Raw genomic sequence first — 20,100 nt, forward strand, 5'->3', positions numbered from 1 at the left:
CATTGCAATGCTTGATTTTTGTATAAACTGTTTCAAATTGTTTCCGAAATATGGTAAAGGTTTATCATTTTTTATACCTCTTTTTCTCCAATATCCAAAAGTTCGGGTTCCATATATATACAGAATTATCACCAATGTTATTAATATTATGAATAACATTTTAATAATATCACTGAATAAACGTCCTTACTCTCCAACTTCCGCTTGTCTTATGCCGAAAACATACTTATTATAGTTAATTTTAGTGTATTCGTAGAATGAGAGAATTAAATCGTGTTTGGTTCTGCATATATTTTTTATAAATAAATGTAATAATTTACAAAACACAATAGCTATTTATATGTTAGCGCTAAGTACAATATTTTCATATAATAAAAATATATTTCAATATCTAAATTGTGGTAGGAACAATAGATGAGCTTAACAAGGAAAACGACTCATTGCTTACGTTTTCAGGCTTCGGTATTATTAATGTCGGTAGGTATGACTTTTATTTTTGAATGTTTTTTCAAGATTATATTATTACTATTATTAATAATATTATATAATTTATGCACGCCTTTCTAGGGTAGATTGTACAAGTGATAGTGAAATATCTACTACATAACATTTGTTATAATGTAAGCTTAAGATATTGCAATATTTGATATGGAACCCAGGCGTATTTTTTGTCAAGGTTAGCATATAGACATAATAATATGTATCATATACGCATAATCAACATTATATATGTTTTAGATTTTTTTTAAATTTATTACTGATGATGACAAAATAAAGATTCAATTTTTTTTTACAATTAATAGGCCAGCGTTTGATCGTTGACTTGCCTGATGTTAAGCATCGACACGGTCTAGGATGTAGCATGCTTGCCTATAAGAAATTTGAAGACACTAACATTGTACCTATCAGGAAATACGGACTCTGGCAAAGCATTCCACAGTTTCGCAGTGCGAATGATTAATGTAGGACACTCCTTGAATGGAAAGGTTCACATATTTAACGGACTTCTTAAAACAAGTCAGTAAAACTTTTAAACAACCTCCCAGGAATGCCGTTCCACATTAAAAAGGGGCCTGTAACGAAACTGTGGAATACTTTGCCAGAGTCCGTATGACTCTGGCAAAGCATTCCACAGTTTCGCAGTGCGAATGATTAATGTAGGACACTCCTTGAATGGAAAGGTTCACATATTTAACGGACTTCTTAAAACAAGTCAGTAAAACTTTTAAACAACCTCCCAGGAATGCCGTTCCACATTAAAAAGGGGCCTGTAACAAAACGAAAACGATTTTTTTATTTACACAATGTGGTTTTTTTCAACTAAGTCAGTATGAGAAAAGCTTAGACCATAGCTGATCAAAGGAAATAGATTTTTCTTCCCCATTACCATTTCGTTGCAAATATTTAAACTACATTTTTTACCAATGCTAAGTTATTTCAAGCAACGAAGTTTGGCACACATACTTGTATTTATAAAGATTCAATTAAAACGCAAATCTATATAGGAAGTATCTTTCTTTTTTCTCGCTGGAAAAACACATTTATGTGTTTCCCCCACATGAGGTGGGGGGGTGTGTGGGACTCGCCGGAGCTGAAGGCGCCGGAATACCCACTAATAAACCATAAACCAGTGGTACCCACTCCGTCTTGTCGGGGGACGTCACGGGATCGCTTGCGCATACTACCGTGCCGTCCCGACGATCTAGGAAGTATCTATTTTAATTGAAACATTTCAAGTTTTTATTTGACTACAATTTTTTTTGCGTGTCTGGTGTCTTTCTACGCTGGTCATATCTCACCGCAGAGAACAGTATTGAAATGCCAAAAAGAGATTTGCGACATTGACCATTATAATTATAATGTTTCAAGAATATCGGTAGTCAATATTTCACGGTTGGATAATTAAGTGAGTTCTTACAGAATAGTACTACAGTTGATTACAATTTGAATTCTACATCGACGGTTTGCGCCACTTTGACATCAGTCAAAAACTAATACGCGTATTAACAAGATGGCTGTTATTACACGCCTTACACTTGCTGCAGTTGATTTCCCAAAGGTATCACACATTACACTCGCACTCAGTCTTTATTGGTGAGGGATAACAAAACACCCCCTTTAATTAGACTAATGCTATGCTTTTATTAGAAAATTATATGGCACTTTGATTACATCAAATGATTTACTAATTAAAATTCTTTTTTAGAATCTATTATGTATTACTTGTGCTTTGTAGTCACGCTTATTTCTAGCAAGCACAACGAACTGTCTTTCAGACATTACTTGCTTAACGTCTAATTAGTTAAACACTGATTTCTCTCTTTTTTCACTATTAATTTGAAATTCAATAGAAGAAGACACGGCATTGCTTAACTAATGAATTGCTAAACAATCTTTATTTGAAAAACCGTTAATGTTTACATACGATAGTCCTTAGAATAGATTACAAATAAAATCTATACTAAAGTTAAAAAATAGCTTTACCTTTTTAAGTCATGTTTTTTAATTGTACTAAAACAATATTTTTGAAACAGTTGTATTAGTAATGCTCGAACGAAATCTTAAAATATATGCTTCATTTAAATTTAACGTCAATGACACCGAACGCAAAGGTCATAGCTATTATAATATATTATACGATTCTCGATAAGCTGTATGTAAAAAACTAATCATCATACAACGAATATATTTTTTGTGTGAATTGTGTTTTGATCTTTTATTCAAACTAACTGGTCTTGATAGTGAAACCGATTAGGGGCCCGCGTGCAAATGATATAAAGTAATATGTAATGGAACCATAGCACAATTTAAAAAAAAGTGCCATCTATTAAGCGTTGAAGATAATTATTTTCCTGGCAAAATTCTAAGTCCCGTTACTCTGTTCAATTTGGAATTATATGATATCTCTATAGTATCTAGTTATTAGTTTTAGGGAATATATTATTTATACAGATTTTTTAGTTTACATCACAATATTTACACCATTTATGTATATAATTATTACACATATATTTTTCTTTAATGTAGAAAACGGAACGCAATTGTATAAACAAAAGCAAAATCCATTCCTCAAAAGATCTTAAGAACATTAATTGTGAATATACCCGAATCAAAAATCAATCAACAGCCAATCGTTGTCCACTGCTGAACATAGGCCTCTCCCAAGGTGTGCCAAAGCTCCCTGTCCTCCGCCTTCCGCATCCAGTTGGTGCCCGCCACCTTCTTAAGGTCGTCGGTCCACCTGGCTGGAGGGCGCCCTACGCTGCGCTTGCCGATTCGCGGTCTCCATTCTAGGACTCGTCTGCTCCAACGACCATCGGTCCTACGACATACGTGACCAGCCCACTGCCACTTCAGCCTGCTAATTTTGCAAGCTATGTCGGTGACTCCGGTTCTTTTCCGGATAATCTCATTTCTGATCTTATCCTTCAAAGATACTCCGAGCATAGCTCGCTCCATAGCACGCTGAGCGACTTTGAATTTGTGGACTAGTCCCGCAGTTAGTGTCCACGTTTCGGCACCGTATGTCATGGCAGGTAAGACGCATTGGTTGAAGACTTTCGTCTTCAAACATTGCGGTATAGACGACTTGAGGACTTGACGAAGGTTGCCAAATGCTGCCCATCCCAAGAGAATTCTTCGATCGGCTTCCCTCTCGAAGTTGTTCCTACCGACTTGTATTATCTGTCCTAGGTAGGTATATTAACTAACAACTTCGAGACGTTTCCCCTCGACGTATATCGGTCCCGGCACGACATGCCTTTTGAACATGACCTTGGTCTTGTCCAAGTTCATACCGAGACCGACACACCGGGAAGACTCGCCTAGGCTACGCAGCATTTCTGTGAGTTGTTCCAGCGACTCTGCTATGATGACGATATCGTCGGCAAATCGAAGGTGTGAGATGTACTCGCCGTTTACATTGACTCCATACCTAGTCCAATCCAGCGTTTTGAAAACGTCTTCCAACGCGTTGGTGAACAGTTTCGGGGATATTACATCCCCCTGTCTCACCCCTCTGCGCAGTTGGATCGCCTTCGTCTTACAGTCCTGGATGTGGACAGTCATTGTAGCGGCGTTGTACAGACATCTCAGTACCTCGATATATCTCCAATCGATATGACATCTCTGCAATGAGTCGAGCACTGCCCAGGTTTCGATGGAGTCGAAGGCTTTCTCGTAGTCTACAAATGCCATACACAGCGGCTGATTGTACTCTTCGGTCTTCTGCACAATCTGCCGAACAGTATGGATGTGGTCCACGGTGCTGTAGCCTGATCGAAAGCCGGCTTGCTCTGGGGGCTGGAACTCGTCAAGTCGTCTGGCGAGACGGTTCGTGACGACTCTTGAGAACAGCTTATACACGTGACTAAGGAGGGAGATTGGTCTGTAGTTTTTCAAGAGGGTTTTATCACCTTTCTTGAAAAACAGTACCACCTCACTCCCGCTCCACGTTTCCGGGGTCTTGCCATGTTGGATGACGGAATTAAAGAGGCTTGCTAGCTCTTTCAGGACCGGAGTCCCGCCTGCCTTAAGCAACTCTGTTGTGATTCCGTCATCTCCCGGAGCTTTGTTGTTTTTAAGCTGTTCTAGAGCCGCCTTAATCACTCCTTGGTCGACGACCGGGAGCTCCTCGGTGTAATGGCGCATAAGAGGGGCGCGCTGGTCATCAATACTGATTCCCACGGGTTTATCCGATCTTGAAGAGAACAACTGCCCATAAAACCTCTCTACTTCTCCGACAATCTCAGGCCTAGAGGTAACGACCCCACCATTTTCAGTTTTAAGTTTTGTCAGACGCGGCCTCCCAAACTTGCGAGCGAACACTTTCGATCCCCGATTTTGCTCAATCGCAGCCTTGATGGCACGGGTATTGGAGCGTCGGAGATCGCGTCGCGTCAGCGTTTTTATTGTTCGGTTTAAGGCCTTATCTGACAAAAACGATGGTAGTTCTCGTCGTTTTCTCATGAGCTCGAGTGTCTCAGCAGAGAGTGCCTCGAACCAAGCGGTGATCACTTCCGGTATTAAACCTGTGGATCACTGAAACATCTCTAAATATGTGCCTTTTATTCGAAATGATAAATGAACGAGATAGACTCTCGTTCCTTGTCCCGTTATCGGGGCTTCGCCAGGTCCACCTCCTCTGAGGCTTCTTTTGAAAGAATACCCGAATTAATATACCCGAATTGTTGTATATTCCAACCCCATTTATACTGTTGTAAACTACAGCATCAACTCTTCATTTTTAACTTGTAATTCCAAAGACTATTTTAACTTAGATTTGGTAAAAGAATAGTTTCGAAGGAAATCTTAGACTTCCAATTTCGAGGGATTTAAAGTTTCAATTAAGTTGAAAACGCTGGATGTCTTAAGATAGAAGTGGCCAATTTAATTACGTCTGTTATACCGAGCTTGTTTTATTTACTCGTTTTTAGGAAGAAAACTTGATTGTTTAATCTTTTTCCTCAAATCAAATAATACTATAGCATTACAATAAAAATAATAGATAATATTATCTGTATATTAGCATAATTTAAATAAAACTTAATTACCCTAGACTCCATACCCACTAAAAACCAGCGGTACTCTGTTTCTTCGCAGGATGTTACGAGATCGCTTGCGCCATGACTCTGCGGGCCCCCTAGGTGGTTTTTAAAGAAAAGAGACCCCGTAGCCCGTAGGGAGGAGAAGGCGTGCAAAGCACCGATGCCCCCCCCCAGGTCTTCTTCGGCTCTTCTCCCGCTCCGCGACTTCCTTCTGCGACATGACATTTTCGCAGAAAGTGACCATCTTCCAGCACCTCTCGCTACCGATCATGACGTCTATCACGCTCGGCAGGAGAGATCTCTGCGTACGATGGCCGCCAGGGAATGGTGCTGAAGCGGCACACTCCAGGGTGTGACACGCCGTCTCCGATGGCGACAGACTTGCCGAGGGGGTCCCTACCCCAGGTCCTCCTACCAACTGCGAATCAAAGCTCACTGGCCTAGAGCCCTGAGTTGCTCCACCACCAATCCTGGACAGTCACCACTCGACCTCGTTCTACCAGAAAACGATATACTTCCGCAAGCACCTCCGCCTGGAGTTGCGAGGGCTAATCGCACACAAGCAATGTTGCTGCAGTTCACGACATCGTACGGTAACCACGTATCGCTCTCACCGCTATGACTATCTATGGTGTCCGCAGACGAAGCCTGTTACGAGCGGCGACAGCGTCAGCAGGACCCCGACGTGGACGTGGACCGAATAGGAGGGAGAGCCTCCGTATTTGTCACATTAACCTTCGAGCTCAGCAACCCGATCCGATCCGCAAGCTACGCTCCGACCTCTAAAACTCACTTCCTGAAAGGTTTATTCCGTCACTGTGATGACGATGTCGTCCGCGTAGCACAACACCCCCATCTCGCGAAGGACCAGGGCTCGCAGGAGCCAGTCGAATCCGATGTTCAGAATTGAGCTTGTGGAACGCCACAACCTATCTAATGCCGGGCAAGACGACCATAGCCTCTTCCAGACGATCACCTGGTCCCGGAGGTATGCATACCTTTCAATCACTCAACCGAAACTAACCAACCAGAACAGAACAATTATACTAAGTATTGCTGTTTGATAGAATATCTGATGGTCGGTTCCAACCCAGGCGGACGTGCACAAAGCCCTACAACCAAGTTTATTTTTATCAATAGAATACTTATGGCGTAAAATTACTACTTGGGGCGTCATTTAGATCAAAAGTACAAAGTTTGTATTATATAATCATTGAAATAAACATTATAAAGTTCCTTAACTTAACATTTATAAAGTTCCTTTATTATGTATTTATAAATGCGCCTAACAATTTTAGGTACTAAAATATTTTTGCTAATATTTGCTAATCTTTTAAAGCAGGAGTTTCTTATTAAAAAGCATACATTACATACAACATTGTTACCGGCTCAGAGAAGCAAATGGCTTAAATCTTTAAAATTGCTAAACGTTTAATTCCCACATGAATCCCTCGCGTACTCCATACCATTATTGTTCTGTTGTTAAGTCTCACAAAAAATACATAGCTGTTCTTGCTTATGGAATAAAGATCAAATTGGTGCAAGCTTTCTTTGTCCTCTCCAGAATGCTTCGCACAAGCGTGTTATACTGTTTCTTTTATTTTCCACTCTCTTTTGCATTTCACAACTATTTCAAAGTATCATTTAGCTACACGAATTGTTTTGCATACGGAAAACATTTTCTCTAAACAAAAGGTAAAAAACTATTTTAGGTACAAACTCGAGCCTTGTATCTAACGGATTTGCAAAGAAATGGTTTTTCTGTTCTATGTAAAAATATGCCGCTTCTATATGAAGTATAATTATCGAGAGTAATAGCATTAAATATATATAAATATTTATAATTCATCTCGTGCTTGACGGTGAAGGAAAACATCGTGAGGTAACCTGTATGTGTCAAATTTCACTAAAATTCTGCCACATGTGTGCCACACCACGCTGCTCCAATGCAACCTGCATGGAATAAGCTCCAAACCTTCTCCTCAAAAAAGGAGAGGAGGCCTTAGCCCAACAGTGGGATATTCACAGGCTGTTACGGCATATATAAATATATTTAAAAACTATTTAAATATAAATAGTATTTTATAGTATACTGGTATTTAAATAGTTTGAATAAAGTTAAACAGTAATATGTCACAATTATTTTACTTTTCTGTCTCATTTACAAGACTTATACCCACGTATCATATTAATGAGAGAATGTTAAAGCCCGGAGCCATGGCTGTTGAAAGCCCTTTGAGTAATAGTGCAAAAGCGTTCCTGTATTTACCTCCACTTATTATCTCCACTGGTAAGGAAGAGAAGAAAGCACGTTAATCCATTAATCCTGCATCTGAACTCTCTAATCATGTAGAATTGTCGTACTATCGGTCTATAAGAGTAAATGTTAATGAGTGCTTCGGTGTACACACACTTTTGCACTATAATATCTCCTGTGTCGTTCTGTAGGCTCGATTAAGAATGGTTGATGACAGTGACAGTAATCGCTTAGTCATCACAATGTTTTTCTTCACCGCAAATCGAGTACTTCAAAGTGGTACTGGCTTAGATTTGAATCTGCCGCCTGATGACTGATGCTGATTGAAATCCATGTGTATCCACTGTATTATACAGGTCGAGACAAATTTAAAAAAAAAACTTGTATTCATCACAAAAATCTTATCAGGTATTGCCTATTAAATACTATATATATATATATATTAAATACTATATATATATATATATATATATAACTACATATATTAGTAAAGAGGGATTGAAGCATACCAAATGACAAGATTTATTGAAAAGTATATCATGATTTGTAATATGTTAACTATTTCTGTCTTTTATTCTGAGCTTGGCTTATTTGTTGATTAAGTATTTTCATTTTAGTATTATAATCTACTTAACTGGATTGTTATATATTTATAAAATTTAATATAAAATCCGGTGGGAGTCTTGTAAACTAGTCTCAAGTTTCCACAGAGTTTTGTATTAATTCTGATCCGACGAACTCCGTCTTTGGGTTTTCGCTAAGAGTTTTATCCTGATTAGTAGATTATTTTGATAATGAAATAACGACTTGTGACTTAGTTTAGACTTGCTAGTTTATATTAAATACTATATATATATATATATATATATATATATATATATATATATATATATATATATATATATATATATATATATAATATATATAGTATACATATATAAGTCACAAGTCGTTATTTCATTATCAAAATATATATATATATATATATATATATATATATATATATAGTATTTAATATAAACTAGCAAGTCTAAACTAAGTCACAAGTCGTTATTTCATTATCAAAATAATCTACTAATCAGGATAAAACTCTTAGCGAAAACCCAAAGACGGAGTTCGTCGGATCAGAATTAATACAAAACTCTGTGGAAACTTGAGACTAGTTTACAAGACTCCCACCGGATTTTATATTAAATTTTATAAATATATAACAATCCAGTTAAGTAGATTATAATACTAAAATGAAAATACTTAATCAACAAATAAGCCAAGCTCAGAATAAAAGACAGAAATAGTTAACATATTACAAATCATGATATACTTTTCAATAAATCTTGTCATTTGGTATGCTTCAATCCCTCTTTACTAATATATGTAGTTATAGTTGAAAACTAAAACAAAAAAAAGGAGAATAAATACCTTTATAATAAAACAGTTGAAATATTATTTGAATTAATCCAATTTTTGTCGTCTTATTAATGATAAATATCTTGTCTTTATACAGCTTAGGCCAATTTATGGAAATTAAGACGTTACTCGTGCCTCATTCTTGTAACTTAACTAGTTCAGTGACCGTTCTCATTGGAATACAGCAATACATAGTGTTGCGCTTTGGCTGTAGATCAACTGCGTTATTTGTACCTACTAAGATAAAATTGCACAAAATCTTACCATAAAAACAATTGGTATATTATACCGTCCTAAGATATTGAGTTGGTGATTTTAAGCAGCTTATTGTCGGGTTACTTACTATATTCAAAAAATGAATTTTGCTTATAATATATGGGAGAATCGTCTACAAGGCGTAATTCAAAAGCGTCCGTATAAAAGATTCGTAGATTTCGAACCTACATGTACATAAATATAAGTAAGTAAGTAAGAAACAGCCTGTAAATGTCCCACTGCTGGGCTAAGGCCTCCTCTCCCTTTTTGAGGAGAAGGTTTTTTAAGGTACATAAATATTTGACGTATAAACTGACATGGGTAATGTCAAAAGTCGGTTTTAACATAATTATATGAATGTAAAATAATTTTGAGTCGTAATTGGAATTATAATCCAGTTGTAAAACTGTGTACATTGCCCCAAAAAATAATTACTCAGTCGAGTAATAGGAGTTAAATTAGTTAAGTTTTTGTTTATTCATTGTATGAATATTATGAGTATCACATTTCCTTTTATACATTGAGAATTTCTTCTCAATGTAAATGATTCTCAGTTGCGCAAATGTCTCTTACAGCACAAATATCGTATACGCTACGTTACCCTAACGTATGACGCTCACACGTAATGTGAAAATTAGATAAAATTGAACGAGCCTTACTACAAAGTTACATAGTATTATTTATTACTGTTCAAAATCAATACTGACTTTAACATTTATCGTTTTGATATAACTAGATATAGTTAACATACATTAACGAAACGAAAGCAAAAAAACAGCAAGCTATAACTGGCTAACGTGGAACACGTCTCATAATTTGCGGGTGACGTGATAAACTATGGTGCTACTTGCATAGGACGGCCATAAATTCACGTGAACACTGATGCCTTCCTGCATTTGAGACTTTTTCCGCTACCAAAGCGTTTTCTAGATTGCATTCTTGTAAAGTAGCTCGTAAGGGCATGTATGTGCCGGCGATATAAATTTTATACTAGACTGCTCTGCGAAAATATTGCTAATATGACCGATAACTTTAAGAGTACACTCTTGGTTCTGAAATATAAATACTTTTATATAATAATTACTTGAACACATTCATCATTTCAAATTTTGTCAGGTGATGGTTTCGCCGAAATTAAATTATATGTGCTATAATATTATAATTATGATGAATTATGAACGCTACATTAAAACTTGAATAGGTATTGAATTAAATAACCTTAATGTACGGGTTGTACAGGGTTCGAGGGACTTGGTGAAATAAACTCAAAAACGTCTCAAAAAAAATCCTAATCCCCGAAATGGAACTTTCACATGGTGTAACTCACTTTTAATATATTTTATTATATAAGATTTTAAATATATAGTAATATTAATTATAGACTGATGAAAAAATAATAATTAAAAACTGAAATAATTAATAAGTTCATAGACTTTCATTCTTATTAGAGTATTAGGTGCTGATTTTTTATAAAAATTAAAGGATAACACCTAACAATAAAAATAATAATATGGAATTTACAATCGACAAGCTTAAGATAATCCCGATATTTTTGAAAAGAGCGTAAAAGGCTTATAATAAGATTAAATAAAGTCTTAGCATATCGCCATTCGGAATACCGATTCCGCTTTACGTTAGCTTAGCGGTAGCTTTACGTTTAATGTCTCTTATAAAATAACGATTTACAAATGCATATAAAGCAAAATAATTAAATTATATTTTGATATAATTAATATGAATTTATTTTGACTGTTAAAATTTTATACTACTACTATGATAACTATAACTAAAATGAATACAATTTTGATGTGAAACTATTGACGCGTTTCGGGGGTAAGTACTCGTATGCCGTGACGGCAAACGGCATGATGCTCTGGTATGCCGTCGTGCTCTCCACCGCAGCTCTCTTCTGCGTTGTAAAGAATAATAAGAAAAATATATCTATTTTATTGTTTGGTATTAATTCTATGTTTTTATTTATTTTTCTCTATATTTATCGGTTTTCATTAATTATTATAAATTACGATTTCTATCTTTCAAATATTTTTTATCAAAGTGTGTTTTTAATAATAGCATATATATTTTTATCCTGAACATAATAAAACTGTTTAATAAAAAAATTACGCGCACAACGTAAAAAATGTATTATCAATAAATACTTAATGCAAATGGCAGCAAATGGTGACTCACATTGTAAGAATTATGTTCCACTATGATAAAAACATTGGTGCCGAGACATTATTTTTAAATTATGATAAAAGTCTGAATTTAATAAAATTTTGAAGTTAGCTATTTACTTGGAGGTAGGTCTTTTACACAACCGTCTGGGTAGATACCAGCAAGTCACCACATTCTAGCACGAAACAACAATACTAGTAATGTAATCCAGCTTAAAGTGGGAGCCAGTGTAACTTTCTCAAGGTTGGTGGCACATTGATTATGTAAGGTAGTGGTATCATTTCTTACACTGACAGTATGTATGGGTGGTAGATCACTTATCAGGTGGCCCATTTGCCAGTTTGCCTACTTACAATAAATAAATAAAAATATCTATTTATAAAGAAAGTATCAAGTTTTTTACTTTACAATTATATTTTTTTTTCATATTCGTCGGGAGGGCAAATGACTCTACTCCACCTGATGGTAAGTGGTAGTAGAGTTCAAACGCGACGACGGCCAGTACAGACGGGAAGAATGTTCTGCACTAGCCGCCTTCGCCTTGCCGGCCCGCAAGATGCCTCTTCACGCCTCGTTTGATGGAACCCGGGTTGTAAGAGGAGGGGAACACGTGAGCTGGTAAGGAATTCCATTTTTTGGAAGTGCGACAAAGAAAGGAGTTGCCAAATTTCTTTGTGCGCGATGGAATTGATGTCACAGTTAGGCGGTGACATTGAAAAAAAAAAAGACAAAAACATTCACATTTGATATAATTATAATAGTAATTATTTCTAGTGTATATTTTCTTATTAAAAAAACAACTGTTATGTTAAAGAAATTTACACTTATATTATAGACTCGTGACATACACACAAACAAACACACCCACTTTTATTAAAGTCAATTGAATATTTACAGCTTATAATAAACTTATTGTAGCCTAGTTCAATATACGTTAATATATCTTAAGACTAGAATGTTGTGATCTCAGCCAAAAATATCAATTTATGCTAAAATCAAGGCAGTCAAAAAACTTTTATAATAAAATTCATTGCCACTACGAGGGGGTTCCTGGGCTACGGGAATAACTCTTATCGGTAACAACAATGATAAATATAATACTATAATCGATACGATTACCGCCCAATTATCACACTGCACAGCATCATCATAATGCACATCACAAAGAAACTTATAACAACTTCCATCGCTAACATTACAGATAAGTTCAAACAAATTAATACAAAAATTACTGAATTTGAATGGAAAAAATATATACAAACTAATAAACTATTAATTATATTCTTCTCACAAAAACAGGACAAATTTAAATATCATAAAATTAAATTTTCAGTGGCCACACAAAGATATCAATTTTGCAAATCAACGCAAATACAAAGAAATAAATATTGTGTTAACAAATCTTATCAACATTATCTAAAATCTCTACTATCTTAAATAAATTTATTACATTCGAAATATCCGGTATCCATAGTAGTACATATGTGTCTATAATTGTATATAAGTGTTATATAAAAATATGACTGATACACTAAAATAATAAATTTGATAACTTGTGATATTAGTATTAGTAGATTATTATAAATTCTACAAAACGATACGATAAGACAATTATATTATGTTTAAATGTTTTTTTAGTAAAGAGATAATGTTCTATTAATACAAATGTTTTTTTTTATTTCAATACGTATCAAAGGAAGAGGATTTAGCAGTTTGCAGAAATCCTATTTCATAATATAATATAAAGGATTACAAATTCAAAATAATCAATAGCGAAAACGTGATAAGATACGAGTTAAGATAATACCAGTAATCGATATTGAGGAGTAATGTTAGCATTTCCTTCTAGATAGCAGCATGTTCAGTCGCACACATTGTAATAAGAGTTAACGTAAAATGGAAAATGAACGAAAAACAGAGAGGCTCACGAAGAAGCACATTGCCAAGCTACATGAAAAAATACAGTACAAATATGAAGAAATGCAAAGGAAACTAGAAAAATCTAAATCTATTGATTTTTTATCAAATATCAATGATGATTTCAAATTTCAAAATCGAAAGCCATTTGTTAGTGTTAATGATTTAACTAATGTTGACCAAGTGCAAAGGGATAACAGTGTGAGTGTAAATCGATCAAATTTATACGTAGAAACGAACGTCTTACAAGATAAACAAAAAGATGCCACTTTCGAAGACATATTATACAAAGAAGCAATCGTTACAGAATCTGATTCCATGACAAACACATGTGATAATTATAGTGAATATGAAAACGACTTTGAAAATGTATTTTTCAGTAAAGATTTCTTTAAAACGAGCCTTGAATCGTAAGTTTATTTTTATAATAATTTGCCATAAAAATTGCTTTAAAACTGCACAGTTTTTAAGCAATATTAAATTAATTAAAAATATATAATCTTAAGGTTAAACGAAGTTTCAAAAGAAAGCGACGAATCTTCAGAATTAACACCACCCCCTAAGTCTATCCGTGATAGAATAGAATCAAGGCTCAAAAAGCGACAAAATGACGAAAAAGAAAAAAAGTGTAAAAGTAGAAGAAAAGAATCTCTTGAAAAAGTTGATAAAGTAAGTTTCCTTTGAGAAGGATTTTTAATTTTGTAACCTAAATTTCAATTAATCTTAACAATTATGCACAAATTATAAAACTATTATTACTTTTATTATATTTATACTTACAAAAATTAACTTCAAATGTTGTCATGTAGAATTAAGTATTTTTGCAGTACATTTTATCCAACACATCAAAACATCGAATGTTAAAATTAATTAAAAAAAATAAAATAGCGACAGTCACCATTGCATTGATTGAAGTTACAGGCTTAGAAGAAGTAGTAGATGAAAAGTCACGCGTCTTATCATTCAGATTTAGGTATGTACCATAATAAAATGATCAGTAAGTAAAACATTCATTTTTGTCTCAAATATCATTCAATTGTTTTAGGCTAGGTGCAGAAAAGCGTAAATGCAAATTAGTTAAAAGCTTCAAAACAAAAGTGAAATTTCAAGAGCTATTTAATCTAAGTATGTACGACGATGAAAATATTTTAGAAATATCTTTATGGGATAGAGATAGTTTTATGGGCAGGTAAAACTTAATTAATTTATGTAATTCAACCATCAAGTTGTTGACATCGAAACGTAGCAAGCATTTGAAGTGTTTTTATTTTATGTTTTAGGTGTATTTTAGAATTATCACAAATAGAAAAAGAAAGAACTCATAAAATGTTATTAAACTTAGATGGCGAATTTAGAAATATTCAAATATTTTTTCTTTTAACTATAAGTGGGACTACCTTAGGTAACACAGTATATGATGTTGACGAAAATGAAATAAAGAATAAAGAAAAAATAATGAAAAATAAATATGTAAGTTAAAATTTCTGTATCCTGTTTTTTTTTTTTTTGTTTCTTAATATTAAAACGATATTTTATTCAGAACTAAGGAGTAAAATCACTTTTTACATTTTACCAATGATTCTTTGCAGGCTTGGTATCGTTTTTATGATCAATTCAAAAATATTGGTATCCTGGCCATAGTTATATATGGAGCGAAAGGCTTATCAGCGCAAGATTGTTATTGTGTTGTTCATCTAAATAATGAAAGAATACAAACGCAAACTGATTATAAAACAAACGACCCTAGTTGGATGAAAATAATATCAATGTATGATCTTCCTTGTATGATTTTTTTAAATTATTTTAACTTTTAAAAATAGGGATACTTTTATAGAAAGGGAAAACTTAAATTGTATATTATTTCAGTATGGTAACTGACATCACTTCAATTCTAGAAGTCTCAGTTTTCGATGAGAAAAAATCTGAAGAAGTTGGTAAAATTTCAATTCCATTGCTTAATATAAGACCGGGAAAGAAATGGTACGCACTCAAGGATAGTACACTTAAAGAAAAAGCGAAAGGCAATAATGCAAGAATTTTATTAGAAATGAATGTCATTTGGAATATCGTAAGTAAATATATTTAGAGTACTTTTAAATTAATTGGATAAGATAAAATTCCTCATAAGTAAAGTGGTACTTTACCTACATATATGATGTAATAGAACAAATAACAGATAGATAACATTAAAACCAAAGTTCCATTATCTATATCTTATTGATCTACAAGATTTATATTAGATGGTAAGTTTAAATATAGTCAACCAAACTAGCATGTAACAGTCGAACGTAATAAAAAAATCTCAGATCTTTAAAACGAGTAACTTAAATCTCTTTAAGAAAAGTATCCACTTGTATGGTTGATAACCCAGGAACGCAAAATATAATCATTCATTGAATTTATATTATTTATCGATAACAGAAATATTCAGTTCTCCAAACACTTTGTGTTAATGCAACAATTTAGTGATATAAATCATGTGTTTTTTTTAATCTGAAGATAAAAGCTGCAGCTCGTGTCATAAATCCAAAAGAGATAAATTATTTATTAACAGACGAAAAATTGGATAGGCATGTTTTCGCAAGGAATTTATCGAGAGCTAAAGCTGTTTCTGCATGGATTGTATATGCTTTTAATATTATAAAGTAAGTTGTTTCCTCTTTACTCTACTTCATAACCCTCAAGTATCAACTAATAATGTCGCTTATAATCATTCACTAAATATGTAAATATTTTGTTGGCATTGTTTTAAATAGATACTTTAGAGTATCAATTAGAAATTAGAAATAACAAAAAATATATAATATTATGAATCATGAATGCAAGACAGGTAGCAGAAACTAGTGGACCATAAAGAACGATGTGATATTCAATAAAATATAATAATAATAAAATCCTGGGACATTTTTCACACACGGCCATCTGATCCCAAATTAAGCTTATACAAAGCTTGTGCTATGGAAACCAGACAACTGATATACTACATATACTACTTTTCTTTTGTAAATACATACTTATATATATAATTACACCCAGACTCAGGACAAACAGACACGTTCATGCACACAAATGTCTGTCCTGGGTGGGAATCGAACCCACAACCTTCGGCGTGAAAAGGCAATCTACCGACCACGCTAACCGGCTCGTCGAAACATGTATCCATCATAATAAAATAGGCCTTCATTTTTATAAAAAACGAAACGAAATAATTTTCCGAACACCCATCGACCCGTGTAGTGGACATAAATAATAACTTGGCATTCATTTGTAGGTTTAAAATTATTGGAAGTCTCTCCATCGAATTCTTATAATGACTGCGCTAGTTTGGACGACACTTCATACTGACATTTATTTCAGAACTTGTTTCGCATGGGAATCACGAAAAGCTAATACAATAGCATTGTTAATATGGATACCATTTTGTTTATACGCTAAAATGTGGATGCTACCTCTGCTGCTGTTAATTCCATTTATTTGGTACAAGCCTGAGCATGGTAAGCAGCTTCTTTTTAATTTAAATGTACTATATATTCTTTTTATCTATTTATTTAGAAGTTTGAAAATCATTCATAAGATATTTCTTTAACAGGAACGGAGAAGAATCGGTTGCAAGTATATTCCAAGAATGAGAAGGTAATTGATTCATGATTAATCGGTTGCGTAGTGAAGTTTTTTATTCATCTCCATCCATGTCGTAATATAAATTCCTCTCTTCTTATGCATGTCATCACACAGTTGATCTGTTTTAGTGGTGGTAGGGGCTTTGAGCATGCTCGTCTGGGTAGGTACCACCCACTCATCATTCTACCGCTAAACAGCAGTACTTGGTATTGTTGAATTCCGGTTTGAAGGGTGAGTGAGCCGACGTAATTACAGGCACAAGAGACATAACGTCACATCTTAGTTCCCAAGGTTAGTGGCGCATTGGCGATGTAAGCGATGTTTAACATTTCTTACAATGTCAATGTCTATGGGCGTTGACCACTTACCATCAGGTGGCCCATTTGCTACTCCGCCTACCTATACTATAAAAAAAAACTTCCTCAAACGATAACATATTCACTTTTTCACGAAGTGATTTTATTTATAAGTAATCTCCCGAATCCATTAATAAAATAAAACATTAAAAATTTTTTATAATTATATATACATATTTAAAAAAATTAACACCACGCGACTTCGCTAGATATGGATGCTACATCACGCGTCATCGCAATTTTTTATATATATTTTTTAAATTTTAGGATGATAAGAACGTGTCCTTAAGACAAAAAATAAACAGCCTCCAAGAAATTCTTATCTCAATACAAAATATAATAGGAAAATTCGCAAGTACTGGAGAAAGTATTAAAAAGTAAGCTTTTCTTTTTCTTTGAACATTATTATAATATTATTATTGTTGATTTCTTAATGGTTTTTTTTTCTTTTCAGTTTGTTTAACTTTACGGTTCCATTTGTTAGTTTCTTGGCAATATTCTTTATTATAGTAATAACATTTGTAATGTATTTGATACCGTTTAACTACATCTGCATTATATGGGGTAAGCAATTCATTATTTAGATAACGATTAGTGTCAAAACCCAAACTATAGAGGGCATTTTAATCAATTGAATAAAGCTTTCATTGTGTTGTTTATTAAGATCTTAACTCTGTCATATTTATTTATTGCTTTTTAGGAATACATAAATTTACAAAAAAAATTTTAATACCAAATAGGATACCGCATAATGAAATACTTGATTTGCTGTCTAGAGTTCCTGATGACGAGACTTTGGTAAGTAATTCTATATTTATTACAGAAATTAAAAAAAATATTATCTTAGAAAATATATTCTATATTAGACATATTATAATCGTAAACCAGACAGCTTTTAAAAATAACTGCTTAAATAAAAAAGTACATTTAAAAAACAAAATGTCAAAAATATATAATTTTCTTATGGAGTCACTACTCCGATCCTGCGGTCGAAAAACCGGCCACCTTACCTACCTTGTCGAAGAATCTAAACTGGCCTTATCAACAAACCAATGCATATCATAAAATTTTATTATTAAGTACATGAGCATCAAAAATTGTCATATATTTTTTCTTATGTTACTAGAAGTTAAGCTTAGCATTTTTTTGGACACTTTCATGGTATTTTCTATTTGTAAACTTTAAGCTTTCGCGAAGTACCTATATAAAAGCCGAGATGGCCCTGTGGAAAAGCCGAGATGGCCCTGTGGTAAGAACGCGTGAATCTTAACCGATGATCGTGGGTTCAAACCCGGGCAAGCACCACTGAATTTTCATGTGCTTAATTTGTGATTATAATTCATCTCGTGCTTTACGGTGAAGGAAAACATCGTGAGGAAACCTGCATGTGTCTAATTTCACTGAAGTTCTGCCACATGTGAATTCTACCAACCCGCATTGGAGCAGCGTGGTGGAATAAGCTCCAAACCTTCTCCTCAAAAAGAGGAGAGGAGGCCTTTAGCCCAGCAGTGGGACATTCACAGGCTGTTATGGAAGTACCTATATTATACATTTGTATATGTCACCGTAATATTGTTAGGACTAACATGTACTTAATTTTTGAATGCTTACAGTCTGGCTGGATTTATTATAAACTTTAAATTATCCCGAAACATATATATTTATTATCATTATTATCGCTGTATAAAAATATTTATCTTATTTTGACGTTTCAACTGTAACTCGTCAAGGTCACGAATAAACTGAAACCGCGTTCCCCCGAGCATGGGTCGAGGTTTACCTCCATTTCACTTTTTCGGATATTTTTTTTCTAGGAAAACGGATATTTTTTTAAAGGAAAACGAACATATACATATGTACGAGATGCACGTTATTTACCAATATCAATTGAAAAATAAAATAATATTAATGGACGTCTGAGAAATTTAAAATTTTTAGTACAATAAGTACTTTGTTATAGTACCTAGTTAAAGAATAATAATAAGAAATAGACAGAAAGATTTTAATGTTAATAAAATAATTTAATCAGTTTCCTGTTCCGAGGATATCTGGCTTATTTTGTTTGCTTATATTCGGTACTGTACATAATAAACATTGTGTGCGAATCGATGACACTGAATGTTTTTCGATCGCGTTTATAATCTTTACAGTAATTATCTTTGAAGTAATTTATTTTTAGGCATATTCACTATTTTACATTAGTTTTAAGATTTAGTCATATATTTTTTAGAAGTTTCAGAGACAGTCGGTCAATATTTATATTAATATACACTTAATAAAATCAAATAAAATCTACACTCTTTTTTTTCAGATGGAATGTGAAGAATTACCTTTAGGTGACGTTTCAGAAGATGACTATTAAGAGGGGGTAAAAAGTGAAATAGCTTCTATTTATGGTGTGTGGGTAAATCCAGTTCAAGGTTAAACATAAAATATTGTATATAAATTACATTATAAAAAGTTTGTGCTTGATCAAAATTATCAAAGAATAAAATTTTCTCGATATAAAAAAAAACATGAAATGTCCTCATAAATGTTCACAAAAATAATGCTGTGGGTGATC

At 33.7% G+C, this 20,100-nt stretch overlaps 1 protein-coding gene across 1 annotated transcript; it reads left to right on the top strand.

Annotated features, from left to right (window-relative positions):
- The first annotated feature begins 13,506 nt into the window (after positions 1-13,506).
- LOC126774386 (multiple C2 and transmembrane domain-containing protein-like) lies at positions 13,507-20,100 on the top strand. Its single transcript, XM_050495890.1, has 14 exons — positions 13,507-13,970; positions 14,067-14,229; positions 14,388-14,533; positions 14,606-14,749; positions 14,841-15,030; positions 15,150-15,328; positions 15,427-15,628; positions 16,060-16,205; positions 16,918-17,054; positions 17,150-17,193; positions 17,805-17,914; positions 17,992-18,101; positions 18,238-18,335; positions 19,849-20,100. Exons 1-14 carry the CDS (start codon positions 13,540-13,542, stop codon positions 19,897-19,899), a joined length of 2,151 nt encoding a protein of 716 aa, XP_050351847.1. The 5' UTR covers positions 13,507-13,539; the 3' UTR covers positions 19,900-20,100.

Source organism: Nymphalis io, chromosome 16 (genome assembly GCF_905147045.1).
Source record: "Nymphalis io chromosome 16, ilAglIoxx1.1, whole genome shotgun sequence".
NCBI classification, from domain to species: domain Eukaryota; kingdom Metazoa; phylum Arthropoda; class Insecta; order Lepidoptera; family Nymphalidae; genus Nymphalis; species Nymphalis io.